This window comes from Apodemus sylvaticus, chromosome 6, assembly GCF_947179515.1.
Source record: "Apodemus sylvaticus chromosome 6, mApoSyl1.1, whole genome shotgun sequence".
NCBI classification, from domain to species: Eukaryota; Metazoa; Chordata; class Mammalia; order Rodentia; family Muridae; genus Apodemus; species Apodemus sylvaticus.
The window spans coordinates 118,558,535-118,580,690 of NC_067477.1; the positions used below are offsets into that span (position 1 = coordinate 118,558,535).

Sequence of the window (22,156 nt, forward strand, 5' to 3'; positions counted from 1 at the left end):
AGCAGAATGTGTGGTGTACTTAGGGCCCAAGAACCACTGGAAGAAACTTTACCCGGTGCACAGGGAAAGATGAACAACTTTCTTCTCCCTCTGTGGGCAAGAAAAGTGGAGAGATGACCAGACCTAGGACCTATGGGCACTCATCCCAGAAGCAATTTAAAGCACTGAGACGTCCACCCAAAGCCGCACTGGGCTCCAGCTGGCCAAGGCCTTGGCTGATGAAGCCGGAGATTCCTGCTAGAGCTGGTCTTAGACTGCATATTAATGTCCTGTCCCTGCTGTAATGAACTTCCAGAGGCTTAATGGCTTCAAACAACAGGAATGTATTCTCTTACTGTTCCAGAGGTCTGAGGTCTGAAATAACTTTCATTGGCCACTCACAAAACAGTCTGAGATGAAGACTTTGCTGAGAAGTTTCTAGAAGCATGCTGTTGGGCTGGGCTGTCTCCTCTGGAGAACCAATTTCCCGGCCTCTTCTAGCTTCTGTGGGGCCTTTGTGGTGCTTGGGTCATAATGCCCCTTCCTATTCTAAAATTCATGCTTTTCTTGTTAAGTTTGAGGGGAGGAGGGGTCTTAAGGGACCCAATGGCAGAGAGAAATGGAGTCAAAACAATCGAATTTTAAGCAAAGAGTTTATTCTCTAGGGACACAGCAGGGAAGGCACAGTTTGTCCTTCTAAGGTCCCTGGAGAGAGAATAGGAAATGGAGAAGATGTGCTGCCCCCGCCCCCACCCCCACCCCGAACTGGGTCTAAGTTCAGCCAACATCATCTAACTAGACTTACCTGAGGCAGGTGTTTGTGAAATCCCAATGCTATTCCTGGATGAGGGGTGTTTGAAAGAACCAGTTAGCACCAGTTCTGCTTGTAGCCTCAGTGCCTTTCAGGCTTTGCTCTCTGGAAGAGCCTGTTCCCAGAAGCAGGGGAGAGAATGGTCCCCCGCCTCCATGATCTGAGAGCTACCAGGACAGCTCCTGTTTCTCATAGACTCTCTTGCTTCCCTCTGATAAGGACCCTGGGGATCCCACTGGGGCTCCCTGAATAATCCAGGAGGATCAATCGCCCTAAAAGGTTTAATTACAACCACCCAAGTAAAGTTCCCCTTTACCACAGAAGGTAACATTCATCATTCTATTAGATTCTTGGGACTGGGGACCATTATTTCAAACAGTGTGTTTTAGAAATAACCTCTGAACACAGGTGCCCATGAACCTTCCTAGAGGCTGAGTCTGGGAAGAGCTGGAGAATGGCCAGCAGGTCAGACAGTTTCATGAACATGATAAAAACTTGCCTAGCATTCAGTTGAATGGTGCTGAGACTGTGTGCATGCTGGGAAGAAGGTATTAGGGGTGACGGTGAAGTTTGTGAGCTGCACCTGTGCAATGGGTAACACATTAGGAGTGAGTGCAACATCACATGGCCCTGGGCACGAACATGAAGAGAAGCAAAAGAAGATGAGACAGAAAAAAAATGGTTGAGTCCCCATCCTGGGACCTTAAGGAACAGATTAAGGAAGCCAGATTTGATTTCCTGGAAGGACGTGAGGCCTGTTCTTCTAAGGCCAGAAGTTATAGAGCAGGCCCAGCCAGGCAGGAGGCCAGCATGAGCATGCCAAGTGACCATCTGTCGTGTTGCTTTCCTTGGACAAATGTGGATGTCTAGTCATCCCAGATAGAGCTCTGGTGACATACATAAGAAACAATTGCCCCCAAGTCCAACTTGATGGATGGATACATTTATTATGGCTACTCACAGGAGCATGGGTGAATTGAATACAATTGCATCACTAAAATTCCCACCTCAACATGGGTAAGGAAACAGGAACCCTGAATCTCCTGCCCACCCTGCAGGCAGCAACACTGAAGGGTTTCTGCTCTATAGCCATTGTTGTTTGTGTTACCTTGGAGACAGACCCTGTGAATCATACATTTTTGCTGAGCTTCCTGAATCTTAGGAACCTTTCTGTCCCCTCCAAGAGAGGATATCTGAATTTAGGGGAAATAGTTGTATCATAATACCTGCATCATCTGGTATACAACTTTCTTTACTGGCCTGCAGATGGATCAGGGTCACCCCCTGCAATCCTTTCCATGACATGCAGAGAACAGCCTTCAGTCAGGTAGACTGCATTTCAGCCTCATGTGTTGGCTATGAGACCTTAGGCTACTTACCAAACCTCTCTGAACTCAGTTTCCTTAATTGGGAAATTGAGATGGGCACCATTAAGACCTGCATAGATGCCTCATAGAGCTCAGTGTGCCAAGGTGGACGGAAGAGATCTAGAAGTAAGCAGAAGTGATGTGGCACTGGTTTCCATTCCACAGGGAGAATCCCAGTGAACTAAGAAAATCATAGAACCCTAGGCATTAAAGATCATCTGTATGGTGACATTACACATTACGGTCAACTAAGTATGGCTTCTTAGACAAAATTGGAGAAACTCACTGGGAGGCAAGGAGGCTCAGAGAGGTTAGGAACCAGGGCCATCAGGAGCACAAAGATGTGAGGATGGTATGGGAGGATAGAAAAGGCACCGGTTGCCATGGTGAGGCGTAGAAGCTAAGCCCCAAGTGGACTACAATGCTCATCTCCACTGGGACCAGAGCGACCCACACAAGAGCTAAGCAGCAGAAAGCATGAGCCAGGCCTTTCCTTCCCTCCATATCAGCAAGGGAGATGATGCCAAGCCAGCCTGTTCCTTCTCCTCATGGCCTTGATCTCTCAGGCTTGCAGAAACTCAAGTGGCTACAGCCTGGTTAGTTATCATGATGCATTACTGATAAGTCAGGAACTAATAGCTGCTAACATGTTTATTGTACGACACAGTCCTCCAGTCCTTCCTGGAAAATGTGGTTCCTCTAAGGGTTCCTTTGGAGTGCATCTTAGTAATATAGTCAAAATCCATCCTTCCATAGAAGAGACAATAGGCAGGTAGAGAAAGGACATTGTCAGCCTAGCCACTTACAGAGGAGTCAGGTCCACCTCCCACAGTGATACAAGAATCTGTTGCTCTTCACAGCACAAAGTGCCTGTACTCTCTAAATTTGCTCAGTAATTGACTCCGGTGCTAGGATCTGGTGTCAGAGCCTGGAAAGATGATACAGGACCAAGTAAACCTGGTAGATGCCCAAATTCCAGAGTAAGGTAGACCCGGGTGGGCCAGGAACTCCACCAGGAGGTTCTGCCCCACAAAAATCATGGATTCCAGGATCCCAGAATGCTCGGAGAATATGGGACAACCCTCAACCCATTGGTAGAGTCTGAGATCCTGAGTAGACTGTGAATGTATGAGGAGCTTTGGTGTTTCCATTGGCCTTCAGGGTAGACAGACGGAGATGCAGGCATCTTTGTCAAGTCGTGGGATGTAGTGGAGCAGTGTTCCCACAGGACCAGCCAATGCCTTTGACCACCACAACTAACCAGGAACATGTGTGTCTGTGTCCCCTCTAGGAACATCCCCAGGCTCCAAGATGGCCTTGCAGAGTTCCTTCACTTGTTGGAACGGGACAGTCCTCCAGCTCGGGCAAGCCTGTGACTTCCACCAGGACTGTGCCCAAGGAGAAGATGAGGGCCAGCTGTGCAGTAAGTAGAGGGGTAGTTTTAATTCTGCTCAGGCCTCACCACCCATGCCTCCTCTCAGCCCAACACCCCATGCACACAAGCCTCGGTGGCCTCTACAACACCCAGTGGCTCTTATGACTACTCTCTCGGCAACACAGTTCCTCAAACGTAGAGCTAAGATATGAGGGCCAGAAACAACACAGTCCTTCAAGTCTGTGGTCACAGATAAGGGGCTTCAGTGGTTAGGAACACTTGCTGCACTTACAGAAGACTGAAGTTCAGTTCCCAGCACCCATCCTTACAGATGGCTTATAACTGCCCGTAACTCCAGTTTCTGGGGATCTGGTGCCCTCTTCCAGCCTCTGTGGGTGCCTGCATATGTATGGTACATACACATGCAGACAAACACACACACACACACACACACACACACACACCTGCACATTTTAAAATATCAATCTCTTTTACGTTCTGCTGTTGGTATCCTCAAGCCCAGAGGACATGATCAGGAAGGAGCCTAGCCCTGTGGTATGCCATCAGAACTCTCTATGCATACATTGCCCTCACTTCCCAAGCTCTGGCTCCCTTTTCCTCCCCATCTTCTGGGCACCACAGCTGTAGCCATATCAAACCACTTCCTGTCTCCACCTACCCTAGCTCCCTGACTTTGCTTCAGTGGTCTCAAGCAAACACACTTTTTTTTTTCTTAAATCCCAGCTACTCCTCGAAGACTCTCTTCGACAGTCTATTCTTCCAAGAGCCCTTCTCTCACCATCTCCAAGAAGTACAGTTCTTTCTTTGTCTTCTGTACCATTCCCACTCGACTGAGTGCATCTGCTCATAATCATTTCCAAAACCTGCTATTAGTGACTTTTCATGACACAGACCACACACTGTCTAACTCCCTCATTGAAAATATGCATTCCACTTCATTAACATAGCTGCAGGGGCATGCAACCATTACCATGGTTGAATTTTAGAACATTTTACCACACCCTTTAAAAAAGATGCCTTGCAATCTGTGCCTTTTTCTGGCACTTTTCTGCCAGTGTCCCTAACCATTAATCTCTCAGTTTATACAGATGCACCTCTCTGGACATTACATAGAAACTAAATCATATAATATGCAGGGGTTTTTATTAATTTCTTCAATTGCCTTAGTAGTTTTGAAGTTCACCCATAGCATGGCACATACCAATTCTGCATTTTTTATTGCAGAATAATGTTTCATTCTATGAATATCCTACAATTTCCCCATCTATTCATTAATCCGTGGCCATTTGTGTTGTTTTCAGCTTGGCCTTATTGTACATTATACTGCTATGAATATTCACATCAGTTGGTGCATAGATAAGCATTAACTTCTTTCAGGATGCACCTTGGGTAGAATTTCTGGTTCATATGGCAACACCACATGTAACTCACTGAGCTAGTGTCAGAATTTCTTTGAAAGTAGCTAAGCCATTTTACATGCCCACCAGTAATATACGAATGTTCTGTTTTCTCTTTGCTAATACTTGATATTCTCTCTCTCTCTCTCTCTCTCTCTCTCTCTCTCTCTCTCTCTCTCTCTCTCTCATTTTAACCGTCCTAGCAGACATGTGTCAATTATGTGTTACGGAGGTGGCTTCCGGCTCTCACTTCCTCTCTGTGGGAGATGAGTCTGGTATTCTTTTCAGTGCCAGGATCTCTCTTGATTCTTGGCATGGGATGAGTGCTCGCTGCGTAGTGGCTAAAATGAATGGCTGAGTTGGGAAACTTGAGAACCATAAAGAAAAACAAGTTGCTGTGGCCACACTGGCATATGGGCAGTGCCAGGCGCCCCACCCATGACTGCTCCACTTGAAAGGGGTTTTGCCAGGGAAACATAGAACACCTGTAGTGAGCTAGAAAATGTGCTAAATCCTAGGGCACAGGAAAATTGTGATGGCTAAGATGCGGAGCAGCAGAAGTCCAAGGCAGGTTTAAGGAGTGAAGCAGTGCACGGCCCCATGAACACTGGGGAGGGGGAGCAGCTGGGCCTGGGATATGGCGGGACCCAGACCAGCGGCTCAAACACACAGGCCACAGACACCACTGATCTCTTGAGGAACTTTGCTAAATACCTTCAAAAACTGAAAACTGTCCAAGTCATCTAGACCCCATGGATATTGACTGAAAGAGGTTTATATAAATCTATTAAAGTGAAACAATAGGTACCCATTTTTCAATTTCTAAAAAAAAAAAATCTTATTTTCGTAAAAGACGTCAAGTGAGGTATCCAAGGATAATGGAATTATAGTAGGTTTATATTGTTTGAGACAGGGTTTTGGTATCCTAGGCTGGTGTCCAACTTGCTGTGTAGCCAAGGCCTGAACTACAATGCCCAGTTTTATGGGGACCCAGGACTTCATGTATGTTAATCAAGGACTCTGTCACGTGAGCTACATCCCCAGCCTCTGTGGTATGTTTTCATATAAGACTCCATGAAGAGTTGCAGGGTGGCACTTTGCTTGTCCCCTGCCCCCATTCTTTGTTCCCAGTTCTTCTTGGCACTCTAATAGCAAAGTACCCACAGTGGTCTGGGCAACAGTCTATATGCAGACGTATAGTTATTTGTGCCTGCAGCATTTCCAGCAGCACTGCTAAGCTCTGTAATTCTGCAAGTGCCTTTTAAAAGTTTTTTGAGACTCACTTCCCAGCTGGGACATAGGTTACGCAGGCCATGCCCTGATTTTCAATGGGGAAGATGAAGGCAGGGAAAGGTAATTGATTTGTTCAGGGTCACACAGCATGTCGGGAACAGAGCTGTGATTAGAGCTCAGAGACCTCGGGATCCGGTCCGTTACAGTGGCTTGGGGCATCTCCCACTTCTCCATGACTTGTCATCGTGGATTTCTGGAAGCAGCCCTCAGCCTTAGGACAGCCGGGCTTGGGTGCCAAGGTCGGGAGCACTGGGCCCAGTGGCCTTTTCAGCCATGTTTGAAAAGCTGCTCCAACCAGCTGTCAGAGGGAGAGCTCTACCCTGGAGAGCCCACATGAGCTGCAGAAACCAGAAGCCGGTTGCTAGGAAGGAAGGCTTAATTCAGAGAATTAGTCCAATCTTTCCACCAGCTCTTGGCAAAGGTCTTAGCAGACATCCTTCCTCTTGCTTATGGCCCTATTCCTTCTGCCACTTCTGCTGTTTTCCCTGAAACACTGTTGATGCTGGAAGCCATCACCACGATGGTAACAGCAGCCGACAGGAGCAGATGCTCTGTGCCAGGGACTCTGTCCTAAGAAAACTCACTCCATGGTCACAGAGAGCAGCAGGCTAAAGCAACCATCTGAGATTGAACATCGGTGTTCTGGCACACAGCAGGCCACACCCACCTGTTGCACGAGCGGCTTAGGCTGTGCTGAGCACAGGACCTTGCTTGCTAGATACTCTCCTTGAACTAAGGAAGCTGCGAAAAACCAGAAGTCCAGGATTCTACCACTGCCTTTCTGTGATGCAAGAGAGTTCTCAAGTTTTCCTATCTGTGATGCCATCCCTGCCCACACTCCTGCTTTTCAGATTCATCATCAGGTTCAAGGGAGGCCTCCCAGGGGAATACCCAGTGGAGGGCGTCTGTCAATACCCCACCCTCAACAACATATGCCCCCCCAGAAGGGGCCTCCGTTCCCTTCATTAACTCACTAGCTACGCAGGTAGATTTTTCCCCTCCCCCTCCAGGGACCCAACAATCTCATCTGTTTCATGGGTATGCGCCTCCTTCCAGGCAAAACCAGTTTTTTTTTTAAGTTTATTTCTTTATTGTAAAATAAAACATTTTGGTTGTAAAATACTGGGAAGATCCAGAAAAAAATGCACAGGAGGAAAATACGGTTGCCCATAACCCTCTCTCCCAGACATTCCGAGATAACCATAATATTTTGATGTATTTCTTCTAACATTTCTCCCATGACTCCATATTTTCAAGAAAATGTATAACACGTATTTATCAAAAATGTTAACAGAGTTGTCACAAGGGAAGGGAAAGGAGTGTCACTTGGCCTGCCGTTTACACTTGGCAGCTTCCGCAGCTGTGGCTGGGGTCACGTCCCTGTGACTCTGCCCATTTGTCTCTCTTAGAGTGGAATCAGGTGTCATAATTGCCAAATGGGGTGGGATTGATTGACCACCACCCCCCCCCCCAGCGCAACTCCATTTGCCATCCAGCCAATGAGAAGCCTGGCCAGAGCCCAAGGGGGAGGGGACTCTGTGAGAGTGATGCCTCTCCACTGTGAGTCAGCCAGGGTTTCATTCTCTGAGAGCTAGTTAAAGACAGACTCTAAGCCGGCTGGGTGGCTGGGCGGGAGCCCAAGGACTCCATGCTTCTACCTTCACAGGCCACAGAGGGGTACCTGGCCCCTGAAGTCCATTTTCCGTGACAAGTTAAGGAACAGGCCTGTTTCCTTTCCTTCGACACATAGATATTAATGCCCTGCAGTGGGCCCTGCCCTAGAAGTAGGTGCACTCAGTTGGTGCCTGGGCTGAGAGAGAAGAGCTGCCAATCAAAGGCTGATTGCTAGTAGACTCAGCCTTATGGGCCAGCCTGACGCCCAGACACTAGCCTCAGCAATGATTTCCTGGCTTCAGCCGAATCCATCAGGGGTGCTTGTTTTGATACACACCCATGCCAGCTCCTTCCAGAGTGCCTTTCTTACAGAGCACACCGGCCTGATGTGCTTTAAAAGATGGACATCCTCTGGGCTCCCCTTCCTCCCTTCAAGGTTTAACTGTCACATAAACCTGCCATCGGCCTGCATTGTTTTCCTGCCTGTCTTCTTTTCCTTTATTCAGAGAAATAGAAATAGGTCTTCCCCCAAGCAGCTCTGGGAGGCCCTTCCTGAAAGACCCATGCCCCAGGGTGCTGCTGACTCCTTCACCCCCCCGCCCTTCCCTGGGACCTCACTGGTGTGGGTGCAAGTGGCCTGGCCGTGGATAATACCATTGCCACCTTCTTCCTTTATCTTATCCTAAAACCAACCCTATCAACTAGAAACTGACTCTACAGAAGTAATGAGGGGCCTAAGAAAGGAAGTGGCTGACCTACTGACCTACAGGAGCCCAGCAGAAAGGAAAGGCTAGTAGGACTAGAGCCCCTAGGTTTTCATACAACTGCGGTGCCAGTACCTGAACAGGTTGGGGGCGGGCATCCTAAGCCCTTGCTCTGCCCTGACTCCTCCCACGAGCCTATCGCCTTCCAGGGCAAATCTTGGCTTTTAAAGCACGCCTCAGAAGCACTTTCCTAGAAGGTCACTTCTAGACGCCAGTTGGTTTCTGTGCAAGACTTGGATATGGGATCCCTTGAGGGTGGGAGTAAAAAATAAAACAGAAAGCTCTCCTTAGCTTTTGGATTTTTAATCAGAAGAACACGCAGGGCTTGGGGGGAAATGAGTTCTTCAGGGGGGTATAAATGGGAAGAGATGCTTAGAGTCAGTGACAGTCTGTTTTAATTTATAATTCTGCCTCTGTGTGAAATGTACAGAGAATCGGGGGGAAATGAGTAATAATTCACTACGGTGCTGTCACAGCCAGGAAGCACCAGGGCCCTCATCCGCCGCCACTGCCAAGAAGGCTGAGACACAGGAAGGACACGCAGAGCGGTGCGTCTCTTAGAGAGCTCCTCTCCCACGTGGAGGCAGAAAGCCACTACTTCCTCATAGACCTGGAGAAGCTGTAGGATAAGCCCTGCCGAGAATGCCCCACCCGCTCTCCTGGCTGAGAACCCTCCTAGAGCCAATCAAAGGAAGATGGAGGAAGTGGGTTCTCTTTCCTCTCCTTTCTTGGGACTCCCGGGAAATGTAGAGCACAGAAAGCTGGATATGAAAGAACGGATCATGGCCTCACTTGCGGCTGAGAATTACAGGTCGTCTTGCTGCTGAATCTTTGGATGATATAGAGACCATAGATTGTTTTGCAGGATTGCCAGGTTAAACCTGCCTTTACAGCACCTGTCCAATGAGCACCGAGGTGGGCGTGGCTTCAGCGCCCCAAGGTTCCAGGCTGGTTGAAACCCACTAGGGAACAAGAGATCCCTAATACAGCAAAGGAAGGGAGACTGAAGAGTCTCAGACTAAAGCCAATATGAGACACACCCAACTCCCTCTTATCTTACAAACTGCTCAGAACTCAGCTCACAGCCTCACTTCTCTGCCAAACAAATGGGGCCAGGAGAAAAATTTGAACAATCTGTGTCTATGCAGACAGAGATGATATGAGAGACTCAAACCAACCACCCCCATTTAGAACTCCCTCTGCCACGACCACACAAAGACTTGTCAACCATTACAGATGTGTGCCCTCTAGCTAATACTTCAACCATGTCCTTAGTGGTTCAGAATTAAGAGTACAGACTTGAGACAGTACAGGTTCTAGTCCCAGAGGGATGACTGTTGGCTATTTGAATTTGTTTAGCGTTTCTGAGCCTTTTGTTATATACAAGACTGAGCTGTGAATTTATTATTCCATTTCACTTTAAATGAAGCATCATAGAGTCACTAACCAACACACACACACACACACACACACACACACACACGCATGGGGTGGGGGTCTTCTCCCTAGGTGACCATCATTGATAAAGAAAATGTCATCCCTGGCTAATTTGTCTTGCTATTGGTATGGTTTGCCATTAGGATACTGGTAATGATGATGCCCTGTGATCTCTCCACAGGTAAACTTCCTGCTGGTTTTTACTGTACCTTTGAAAATGGTTTCTGTGGCTGGACCCAAAGTCCACTCTCACCCCATGTGCCCCGGTGGCAGGTGAAGACCCTGAAGGATGTCCATTCCCAGGGCCATCAAGGTACTACCTCTCTTCCCTTCTCCCTAATGTTTTACTCTAGTGTTTACACGCACTAATAAGAGATACAGGACCCCAACCCAACACAAGGCATCTCTTCCCATGCAGTATTCTGCTCAAAGCTTACCTGGAGTGCTCACACCCAATCTCCTCTTTGTCCCTTCTTGAGCTCTAGAATTATTGACCATGTCCAATCTTGTGGTCACTTTAGTTACAAAGCTATGGAGCTTTGGTGAGGGAGTAGCCAAAAACAAGCACTGATTTTTCAGGCCAAGTGAAACTGAAGAAAGACAAGAAAATTAGTCTCGCCAGAAATCGCATGGGCCCCAGGATGACCTGGGGTCTGGAGCGAGGTGAAGAGAGGGAAAATAATGAAACGATTGGAAGGCAAGGGCTGCCATGACTACCCACGAGGTGTCATTCAACCACTGCTCCTGGGTTGGAGCTGATAGCCTTGAGCATGGAGAAGCCAGATGCACGGTTCTGGGGCCTCCTAGGCAGTTTGGAATGAAGGACTTAGCATGAGCCAGGGTTTGATTACAATCATGAGTGGATTCCTTATCTACTATAGACAAACCAGCATCCTCAAAGATGTTCCCTGGGTTAAAGCAGAACTCTGCATAGTTCATGAACCGCACCCTTCAGTGCCTAGTGCTAATACATTTGTGACTTTCTCTCCCTCCAGGCCATGCCCTGTTGCTCAGCACCACTGATGTCCCCACTTCTGAAAGTGCAACAGTGACCAGTGCCACATTCCCTGCACCAATGAAAAATTCTCCTTGTGAGGTAAGTGTCCGGATTCCTCTAAGTCCCCGGCTCCCCCTCCCACCCTGGGTCACTTCCAGATAAATCAAATCAGATTAAGAAAGTAGCTGGAACAAGCTGGACTGGTCTTGTTCCTGTGGGAAGACAGGAGAACTGTCTCTGCCATGTCTCGGGCACATTGTATCCACCTACGTGGTGAGCTTCATCAGCAGAGTCTTACATTAAATACCCATACTTAGCTGTACCAACCATTTTGCAGTTGGACCTCAATTTAAGCAAACTCAGAAATATATTTCTTATAATAAATATAATAGAGAAGAATGATGACATTTATAAGTCTTTAAAATCTTTTTTTTTTACAAAATATCAAGCTCTTATAATACATTTTGAACACTGGATAGCATCAAAAAATTTATTTACATAATTTCACTAGGACATCAATAGCATTCAGTAAGGTACAACAAAGCCACTACCCAAGTGATACCTGGGAAAGTTTGCATTCCCAGTGGCTCCTACACCTGCAGCTGTTGTCTCTTGAGTGTGAGTGTCTGGTGACAGTTCTTTGACATTTGGGTCACATTCTCCCAGGATCAAGAAATACATGTAATATTCCTCCATACAAACAGTAGCAGAGTATACTCTTGATCAGTGACCTGGATCTGAGACAGGTTGTTCCATTCTGAATAACTCTACCATTTGTCTGGGCAGCTAATGGACTTATTGAATCATCAGTTTCCTTACCTGGAAAGTGAAAGTACTATTAGTTGTATCTAGCCTAGCACATAGGGGACTGAACAGGTTAGCACAGGTTAGGCTTAGGAGATCAAGGGAGCAAAATGGATGCTATCATAATAGTCTGCAGCAGTGCCTAGAACCTGTATAAACAGAGGACTAAAGGCTAAAAAAAAGAGGACTTCTGCCAGGTATCGGACTCATACATAGGTCAGGCCATACCTGGGAAAGTTTGCATTCCCAGTGGCTCCTACACCAACAGAAAGCCATCCCAGAGCTTAGATTCAGCTAGTTCTCTTTTTGTGGGAAGCCACGGAAGAAACTCCCATCTGGCTTAGTTTTAGTCATGTGCCCCCTAAGTAATTTGTTTTCTCTTAAGTTTTAGACATTCTAAAACTAACCAGATTTTCATCCTGTCTTTTGACTGATAGAAATCCCAGGTAGGATGGCATTAGCCCGCAGTAATACACAACACTCCCCTTGCTAAGGGACCAAATTCTAACCCTCCAGGATTCTTGTGAAATAAAAACTCAACCATAAGACAAATAATAGAAAATGCATACAAATGATTATTTTAATCAAAGGAATGGTTAAGTTAAAGCAGAGACTTCCCCCTTAGTAAGCAAATGTGTGTCCGTAGATACCTGATTCTACAACTCTGCCTATGACCTGTCTTTCTTACCCTCTATCTGTCTGTCTCATCTTATCAAGCCTTGTGTATCTCTGAGCCACCTTAACTTCTTTTTGGAAGAAGTCTGGGCAGAAATAAATAGATTCATTAAAATAAATTGTATTTGAGAAGCCCTGGTGTCTGGTGCAGATGGTGGAACTGCACAGTTATTGGTGAGCTGCCTCAGAGCAGGTACGTAGAAGAGAAGGCTTTCCTTGTGAGGAGACCGAGTGCAGACAGATGGTTGGCCCACCTGAGAGGACAGGAGGTGCCTAAGGAGCATTTGGTCTTTAAATGTATTCTTTTCTGGGCTGAATACAAGCCTAATTTCAGAGGAAGAAATGTCAAAGCAAAGCGATATTTTCCTAATACTCTGTCACTTCTCTGATAACCTTTGAGTTGATCAATAGCTGAGACAGGTGTTTTCCTTGGCTTTCTTTTTCCTCTGGTTGGGTTTGCTCTAGGCTGTTTCTGTTATTTCCTGCCCTTTTCCAGAACTTAGCTGAGCAGATACAATAGAAAGAAAGAGGAGGTTTCCCCTCCCTCCCACACACACACACAATTACATCACTTATGTTTGAATGTGTTTATACCACCATGACTCTCACCATCAGTTTTTCAGACCACACAGAATCTAAGGTTGATGGGCTCTCAATGTTAAGAGCAATGTATTGTTGTTGATGATGTCATCATCATCATTATCATCATGGGGAGGGGGCAGGGTGAGTAAATAACCAAAATAGAAATGTGTGTGTACAGGTTTATAACCTCTGTCCCTAAATACATCAAAATCCTCCATGCAGGAGGTAGGAAGTAGACATTTTTCTTCCAGGATAACTGAGCCACAATAGCAGGGACACCAGTGACTGTGACGTTGCTGTGCAAGGCCATGAGGTGACTCAGGTCTCTGTCTTTACACCTCACAATTCCTAAAAAGGCTTCCCTAGAGTAAGAGGGCTAGATACAGAGAGATGGGTGCTAGACAGAGGTATAGAGGGTGTCCCTGATGAGGGACAGGCCCGTAGTGATGGAAACCTTGCTTGGCCGGGACTTCAGGACTTATGCTGACCACAGAGTACCTTCTCTACAGACAAACCAGTCCGGTCTGCCAAAGTTAATATATGCAGAATACCTCAATGATGAAGGCTCACAACATCCCACACTCACCAGTGCATTCCCACGGGGCACCGAGGTCCCCTTTGATGAATTTCCCTCCAAATCTAGGAAGGAACTAGCTAGTAAGTCTGTTTCTCCACTTGTATTCACTTAGAAAGTGAGGTTTCTTGGGTTCTGCTTTGACTTCCTGAAAGACATAACTAAGACTGGGTCTCTGCATCTTCAATCTCCGATCCTTGATGATTTGGTTGCTGGTCCTGGATTCTGAGCTTTATTGCCTGCTGGTGTGCCCATCAATGGTGAGCAAACTCCATCCTGAGTGCATGCAGAGCGCCCCCAATACCCGCCACCCCGAGCAGAGTGATGTATCCTGCCATTTATAAACACACATGACTCAGAGAAGAAATCAGAAACAGTGGAGCAGAAACAGAAGCGGGAAGACAGAGGGGCTGCAAGAGCGTATAGAACTAGATCAAATGCCTGTCAACGGTGAGGTCAAGGCCAGCACGAACCTTGTGCCAATCCAACCCCTGGGGCCTTCCACAATCGTTCCAGCTCCCATGCCCACCTCTGGCTACCTGCAGTCACTACTGCTACCTTTCTTGCCCAGCCACTACTACGGGCCTCACCTCCTCCTGTTCTTTGCACAGTTGCACATAAAACATGAATATTTAAAGACCGCTGCCTAGCCCAGCCACAAACAGAGAGAGCATTGTGACTTTTTTCAGTTCCCCTTTCCCTGCCACAACCTATTCTCTTCAGGAAACTAGGGAGCCACTTACAATATATTCTGATTTTTATTTTATTTTTATTTTTATTTCGCTGAGCTCCAGTTCAAATAATTAAAGTTGCCACGGGGGAGGAAAGGCTTGCCGTGGCTTTCATGTGCTTGTTGTCAGGCCTGCTCCTGTCTGACTTGGCTTTAGACACTCTGATGTGTCTGGCATTGCAGCTGCTGCTAGTACAGAGGAGGACATGAGAGGGGCAGGGGCTGTCCCACCCCTCCCCCTGCCTTTCACACATCCCAGAAGCCTGACTGTCTCAACAAGCCCTGTGAGGTTTGAAATTCTGTTTTATTTGAATAGCCTGCCTGTGACTAGAATATTTTAAGCCATGTTCTCAGTCCAAAAGGAAGCCTGGGGCAGGAAGGAATAGGCCTCGCTCATTTCTTTCCACCCGAAAACATGGGAGTGGTTTTTCTTTTATGGGCTGCAGGAATATGAAGGATCCAGGAAGATGGATATCATGCACCAGGTTTTGTGATGGTCAGCTTCTAACTGCTGGTTTTCTGACCTTGCCTGAACTTCAGTGCCTTTACAAGGGCACTGAAACACACACACACACACACACACACACACACACACACAGTGATATCCTGGAACACATCCAGATCCTTCCACCCTGAAGTCAACCCAAGGGAAGAAAGAATAATAATAACTTTAATTCACTGCTGGAGCAGCTGAGCCCAGGCAGAAGGTTAGCCATGGAGTTCTGCCGTGTCTAACTGTGTGGGCTCTCTGGCCTAAAGAGAAAAAGAGCCATACTCTGTGTCATTAAGACTAGCAAATGTGACCTGGACAAATACGGGAGAAAAGATTGACATGGAAGATTTCCTTCTGCCATCCTTCAAGTCCTGCCTATACCCCCACAAGAATGGTACCCTATGGTGGCAGTCCTGTAGAAGCCATGGAAACCCTCCCATCAATTGTTTTCTGGTTTAGATTTTTAAAGACTCTTCTGGTGTCCATGCATGGAATGATAGCCCTTCCTTTGCCAGCTGCTCAATATGAGAACCTGCAGTGTTGAATGGATCTATTCAAATCTGTCTCAACCTCCCCCTGCAGGCAGGCAAGAAAACACAGAGGAACTCTCAGGAGACCTGAGTTTCCAGTTTCTCAAACTTAAAGATGAAGTCTCCAATGAAAAGGCAAGGAAAAAAAGAGGGTACCAAAACCAAAGAGGCTTGGGATGGAGGGAGAAACTAATCCAGTGAGGTTCTTCTGCATCTCCCCTACCCAGAGTCGACAGGATAGGGCCAAGGCAATGTGCAGGAAGAGCTGAGGGCTGGTAACGCCCACTTCAGAGAGCGGGTTCTACATGCACCATGGCAGGGTCTTCTTCACCCATGATCTAGGTTAGAGTCATGTATCACAGCCCCAAGGCAGCAAGTGCAAGTCAAGACCAAAGCCAAACTGGCTGGATCTGAACATCATGCTCTCCTCTCACACAGATGACCCCATCTTAGCTCAGAGCAGTGGTTCTCAACAGGTGGGCCATGACCCCTTTGGCAAACCTCTACCTCCAAAAAATATTTATATTACGACTCCTAAGAGTAGCAAAATTACAGTTACGAAGTAGCAACAAAGTAATTTTATAGTTGGGAGTCAGCACAGCCTGAAGCTGGATTAAAGGGTCACAGCGCTAGGAAGGTTGAGAGCACTGAATTAGAGGGAGCTAATGTGAGCCGCCATGTCTGACACCACCCTTGCCTATTCAGAGCTCCACCACCCACCAGAGAAGGACTCTCCGTTGTGGAGGTAGAAGGAAGATCACGCCATTTGTAACAGGGACATCACTGCTCCCTCATAGGATTCATATGCAATCTGTGCCTTATACACGCCCTGTTCTTAGCCACACTTTTCTAGCCAGTGACAGCTGATGGGAAGGAGAACAGCTGTTGCACAGCTTCCTGGACTTGATCTTGGTCATTTGCAAAGCCAGGACACCTTGACAGAGGAGAAAGCTCTGCCCTTCTTTCGCCTCTGCTTTCCCATCCTCTACCATATTGCATTAAGTGCTGATTGGTGAGAGTGCAAGCCAGTCCCTAGCAGAGTCAGTCTGAGCCCAGCTTCTGTTCTTCTGCAGCCAAGCAGTGCAGCGTGAACACTTTATGGTCAAGGGAGAACTCCCGTTGGTTAGCAGCGAGGAACTAGCACTGTCTAGAAGGGACTCCAGGATAGCATCGCCATCTCTTTCTCCTCCGCTTCCCCCAAGCACAGGCCCTTCCAGCCTGGTATTATAGGACTTAGATAGCACATCAGGCAGAGCTCCTGTGAATATCCAGCCACATCCTATTTGATGCTCAATTCCTCATCTCAGAAGGAAGTTGATCCAGTGTCAACTGTCAATCTTTGCCTCAATTGGGAGCAGACTCACTGGTTTGGCCAGGAGATGTTTGCACACTCACTTGCTGTTTTCTGCTTCTGTTTCTGCTTATCTTTGAGGAAAGGCTATTTAGAAAATACCTTCCACCTGTCCTGGGACCATGGTCAGGAGCACATGCTGGATATATAACATCCATCTAGACTGTCCAGTCTCTGTCCAGGAGAACATGATTTGGAGTTCAGCAGGAAGCAAAAGTTTCTCTGACTCCTACAGGATGCATCTGGAACAAGCCAGAGCATCATGGGACCTTCTGGTAGCTGCCACCCCTTCCCCCCATAGCCCAAGGAATCCAGCAGACTATGTGTGGAGCAGCATCCCCAGTGATAAAGACACTAATCTCAGAAAGCCCTCAATGGGGCCTGGGGAAATGCTTTAGGACAGTGGGAAAGGAGACTACAGTAGTGCTGGAGGTATTTTGCAAATGACTCTTCTGAAGGCCTATGGTATGTGTCTAGGATAGGCAGCCCTCCTTTACAATTTTCAATAGCAGCTATCCCAAATGACTATAAAGGCATCACTACTGTAAAAATCCACTGTACATCAAGGACTACAGAGCTACTTCCTCTACCTACAATGGCCCTGGGAATTTGTGAATCTCATCTTTCTATAGATGAGGAAGGAGGATGGGGCTGAGGGCTTGACTGCTTAGCTCACAGACATCCAGTGGGAGGGTGGGGCCAGTGGAGAGCAAAGCAGAGATACTGTGGAGAGTCAACAATGGTGAGCTAGCAGCACTAATTCTAACTCTATTTGGTGGCCAGCCTCACAGAAGACCCAGGAGCTCTCTCTCTGGAGTACTTATTCCCTAGGAAAGTTCAGGGGGAATAATGCTCTCCATATAAATACTTCCAGTCTTTGGGTTTCTAACGCCTCACTCATTTACATTACCCTAAAAGCAAGTCAAGTGTCTTAATTAGAGATTCTCATCCTTTATATCTTAGAAGAAAGAAACTCTCCCTTAGTGTGGGGCTAAAGGAAGGGACTCTGAGCATATGTAAAGATAAGTCAGGATGTGCTTTAAAACATTGGTCCCTAGAACACACCCAACTCTTGTGCTCAGTGTTTTACCTATGTCACCTCATTATCAGGACTGACTTGTGAAGCATGCAAACCCCATTTACTGATGCAGAAACTGGTGCTTAAAAGGCTGAATGTCTTGCCCAAGCTCAATCTGCAGTCCAATGACATAAGGCAGGTTAGTCCCAAGCCAAAACTCTAAACCCTCCAAGGTCATTGAATTCAACATAGGCCATGTGAGTTTAAATCCCACCAATGCCCCACTAAGGACCCATCTGACCTTCTGCAAGTCACACCTCCAAATTGGGGATAAAAATCCCTGTTTTAGTTGTTGTGTGAGACTGTGGCTGGCATCAGATGGAAACACAAAAACTCTGTAATCTTCACAACACTTAATTAAGGGCAGCATTTGAGTGGTTACCCCTCTTATTGCTAGGCTCAGATGCAAGAAAAGTAGCTGCTAAAACATATTACACATTCTTCTCCACGCAGGCTGATTGTGTAGGCAGGTTGCAAGAATTGTTTTACTAGCACAATAGTGCCAGGAGAACATGCTGAATAAACCCACTTCATCAATAGTTAATTAATTAATTAATTACACAGCCCCTCAAGGATAGGGGCTAGAGAAAAGTCTCTACGTTGCGTCTCAGAGATCCAACAAATAAAGGTCAATTGAGACTTCTGCATCCAAGTAATTCTTATCTCAGCACAAAGAGCCAGGAAACTAGAGACTAGCATCCTGTCATCTCCTCATTGTGGTGTGGTGAGCTCTGCCAGGATGCGTGCTAATGGGCTGAAGTAATCAACAGCCGTTACAGTTACATGCGGACATAATTAATCTAATACCTTTGAGTCATTCGAACTTAATCCCTCCCCCATTACATGATGAAATTTACGCATATGAAGAATTACTGTCAAGGCCCAGGGGTGTGGGTGAAAATTCTTTGGCCCATAGCAGACTTGGGTCCTATTCAAAAGCAGTGTCAATCACAGGTGCTCATAGCTCCCAATGATGAACATTAGCTTTGAGTGGCCCATATCCAGAGGATCAGTGTGGTAGAACACAGACTCCCTAACTATTCAGTGGGTAGATCCCTGGAAGATGCATACCGGGTCTGTGTAAACACACACACACACACACACACACACACTTCCTTGACCTCACACTCTTTGCAACTGCATGTGAAGGGTGTAGAAATGTTACCTAGATTCAACTCTGCTCCCTAGAGGAGGACTACAAATCTAAGCCCCAGCATTGTCTCCAGTATTCACAGAGAAAGTGAGGCACGGAAGGGGGCTGCTCTCCAGAAATCACACCGTCTTTTATTCTTTCTATAAGAATGGAAGGAGAATTCTCTAAAGAATTTAGAAAGTGGGGAAAAAAAACAAAAGTAAATCTTCTACGCAGAATCTTCCATCAGCCTCTTCGGATTGTGTGTGCGTGTGCATTTGCCTGTTACACGTCTAACATGGATTTCTTACCTGCCATTTGTAAACACAGGAGAATGAACAGAACATTTACCAAATATCTTTGTTAAGCTGGGCAAGAGGCTCACTGAGTCTGATTAAATCCTTTCAAGGAGGCCACCACTGGCTGACCCCATTAATAAACGAATGGGAAGGCTCTGTAGAAGTAAAAGGCAGACCACTGCTTCTGAGCCAGAGCCCCTGCTCTCCCACCGTGCCATCCCACCTTCTTCCTCACAACATCTGGTTGCCCTGGCTTCCTCACAAAGCCCAGCTGCCAGCGCTGACCCCTTCTGAGGTGTGTAAGACACTCCTTTTCCTACTTTCCAACACCATCAGCATCTACCCTCTGCATTTTTAAAGATAGCATATTTTTTTCTGATTATAAAAGTATTCTGTGCTCATTTTAGAGCATTGGCGAAATACGATGAAGTATGAAAAATGCGAGTAAAATTGCCCACAGTCCTACCCTCCAAAGACAATTCCTGTAACCAGGCTGGCACGCTTCCTTCCAGATGGGGAAACAATGACCTGGGCACAGAGACAATCAACACACTATATAAATGTGGGATCTTCTGTTCTTGGTTACTTTCAATATTCGTATGTCATTTTTCCTATAAGCTTGATTTTACATAGTTGTATACTGCAAGTTAACTTTATAGTTTTTGTCCTAGCTATCAAAACTCATAGATACATTTTTTTCAAGAAAAAATGGAGAAGAAATTAAAAACCCAGTAAAAAACAGTTATCTGTGGCTACATAACCTTGTAATCTACATGTTCTTACAAAGTGACATGAATTTCACAGCTGGGGTGAACCCTGATAATGTTTTCAAGAAAGATTCTGGTCTTTAAGCCTCCTAAGTGACCAGGAATCCAACTTCTCTTAAACAACTATAATCGCGAGTACTTGCCAACATCGTATTCTATTTGCCTGCTATCAAAAACAAATCTGCATCTGGCTAGCCTCTTGCTGGGTTGATTTTTCATTAAGCTATTTATAGCTAGAGAGTTGGTGTTTATTTTCTCCAGGTGAATTAGAAAATGGAGAACAAAAACATTGGATTTTGCCAGAAGTCAATATTCTCAGCTCAAGTTAATGAGATGCCACACTGAAATCAAGGGATTCTTAAAATTGTATGTACATACCCAGAATCACTTCTGGAACCTCAGGTCAGAGAGGAGCCTTGAGCACTGTGTGACTTGTTTTTCTCACTGCTGAGACTAAATATGTGACAGCAGAATGTTGAGGGGATGGAGAATGTTCTGTAGCTTGCAGTGTAGGGGGAGAAAGGGGAAGGCTCTTGTCATTGGCTGTGGCAGTGAGAGCATGAGGCATTGTGATTGCATCTCTATGGATCAGGAAGCAGAGAGCTCAGACCAGAAGCAGAGCCAACCTGGAACCCTCAAGCCCAGTCTCTACTGTCCTACCTCTTCAAGCTATACCCTATGTCTAAAAGGTTCTTCTAGCTTTCCAAACAGCACCACCATGCAGAGAGGAAGAGTTCAAACGAATGGGCCTGTGGGGAGATAGTTCACATTCATATCCTGACAGCCTGCACCCAGTGCATTTCTGAGTGCCCCTGATAACAATTCCAGTCTTGGTCATCTGTTCTCTGCCAGGTTACCCCGGTGTGGGGAGCATCTGGAGTTCCTGTTGACATTCAAATCAAGTTCATCTTTGTGCATCTTTGTCTAGTCAAATGCACTTCCCTTGGCTTTTATGAACTACACTTTTGGAGCATCCATCCTTGATCTTGGTTATAATTATGGAACTCCCACTGCCCTTTAGTAATTTGAAAAACTGTAAAAATCCCTTCCTCAAGAGGTGGAGGTGCTATAGACAGCATGGACAATATTTGCTGCCAATGAATCTTTCAGCTGAAATTCTGCTATGATTTTTTTCTTATGAGTTCAAGAGATGGTTCTGAAACAGACACAGGGTATGCATAGCAAACTCGGGTCACATCCGAGACATAAAATTGCAGTAATTACCTCTGGAGGAGGAAAGGGCCATGAGAGAAACAATAGCATTAGGCCTTGCCACAATGCTGTGCCTGCTTTACATACAGGACTTTAATTAATAAAATGACAAACAGTAGTACCACATAATTGGAAAGTCTATCAGGCCCCACGGAGAGGCAGGGGAAAAAAGGCCCTTGTGAAAGGGCCAGCTGGAGCCAGGAGATATAATTGCTGGTGGCATGCTCCTGTGGTGTCTTCTTTTCATTTGTCTCATGTGCTGTCTGCATGCAAAAGAGTTTATTAATCAGAAGCCTGCCATTTATAACCTATATCTATTAGGAAACATCCAGAAGAATTATAAAATATATATTGTTACAGATTTAAACAACTATTATGCTTTATATGTATAATCTATGTAAGATTCTGCGTACCTGTGTAAATATGTACACATATACCACTAATTGCCGAAGGCACAATAGTAATGCGTGGCTTAAAATCCACTATCTCCCTAATTCCTCCACTCTTCAGATAAAATCTTGTTAAAATATGGATTCTGATTCAGCTGGGGCAAGTTGGAATAAAAGGCCCTATGTTTGTAGAAGGTTCCCAGGGGACAGCAACGATGGTGGAGGAATCTAGAACCTCTTCAGTAAGACCCTGAAGCTTTAAGGATCACCACAACATACAACATGCAGTGTTGTGTGGTAGAGAGAACACACAGAGGCAGTGTCAAGTCTCCATTTGTAGCACTTGAGTTTAGTGTCCATGGGGGACTGACATCACCTCTCTACACCCTAAAGTTTTCTTCTGAAAAATAAGTACATAGTAGCCAAGCTTACGCTGCTGTGACAAATTGCCTGAGGAAAACAGTGGTAAGAACAAAGGACTCTTT

General features: G+C 46.1%; 1 protein-coding gene across 1 annotated transcript in view; it reads left to right on the plus strand.

The window, feature by feature from the left end:
- Positions 1 to 22,156, plus strand: part of Alk (ALK receptor tyrosine kinase) — a 718,836-nt gene that overhangs the window by 594,664 nt on the left and 102,016 nt on the right. Inside the window, exons 6-8 of the mRNA XM_052186316.1 lie at positions 3,449 to 3,580; positions 10,240 to 10,371; positions 11,054 to 11,154. Of these exons, the coding sequence (XP_052042276.1) occupies positions 3,449 to 3,580; positions 10,240 to 10,371; positions 11,054 to 11,154 (365 nt within the window). The remainder of the gene's footprint in view (positions 1 to 3,448; positions 3,581 to 10,239; positions 10,372 to 11,053; positions 11,155 to 22,156) is intronic.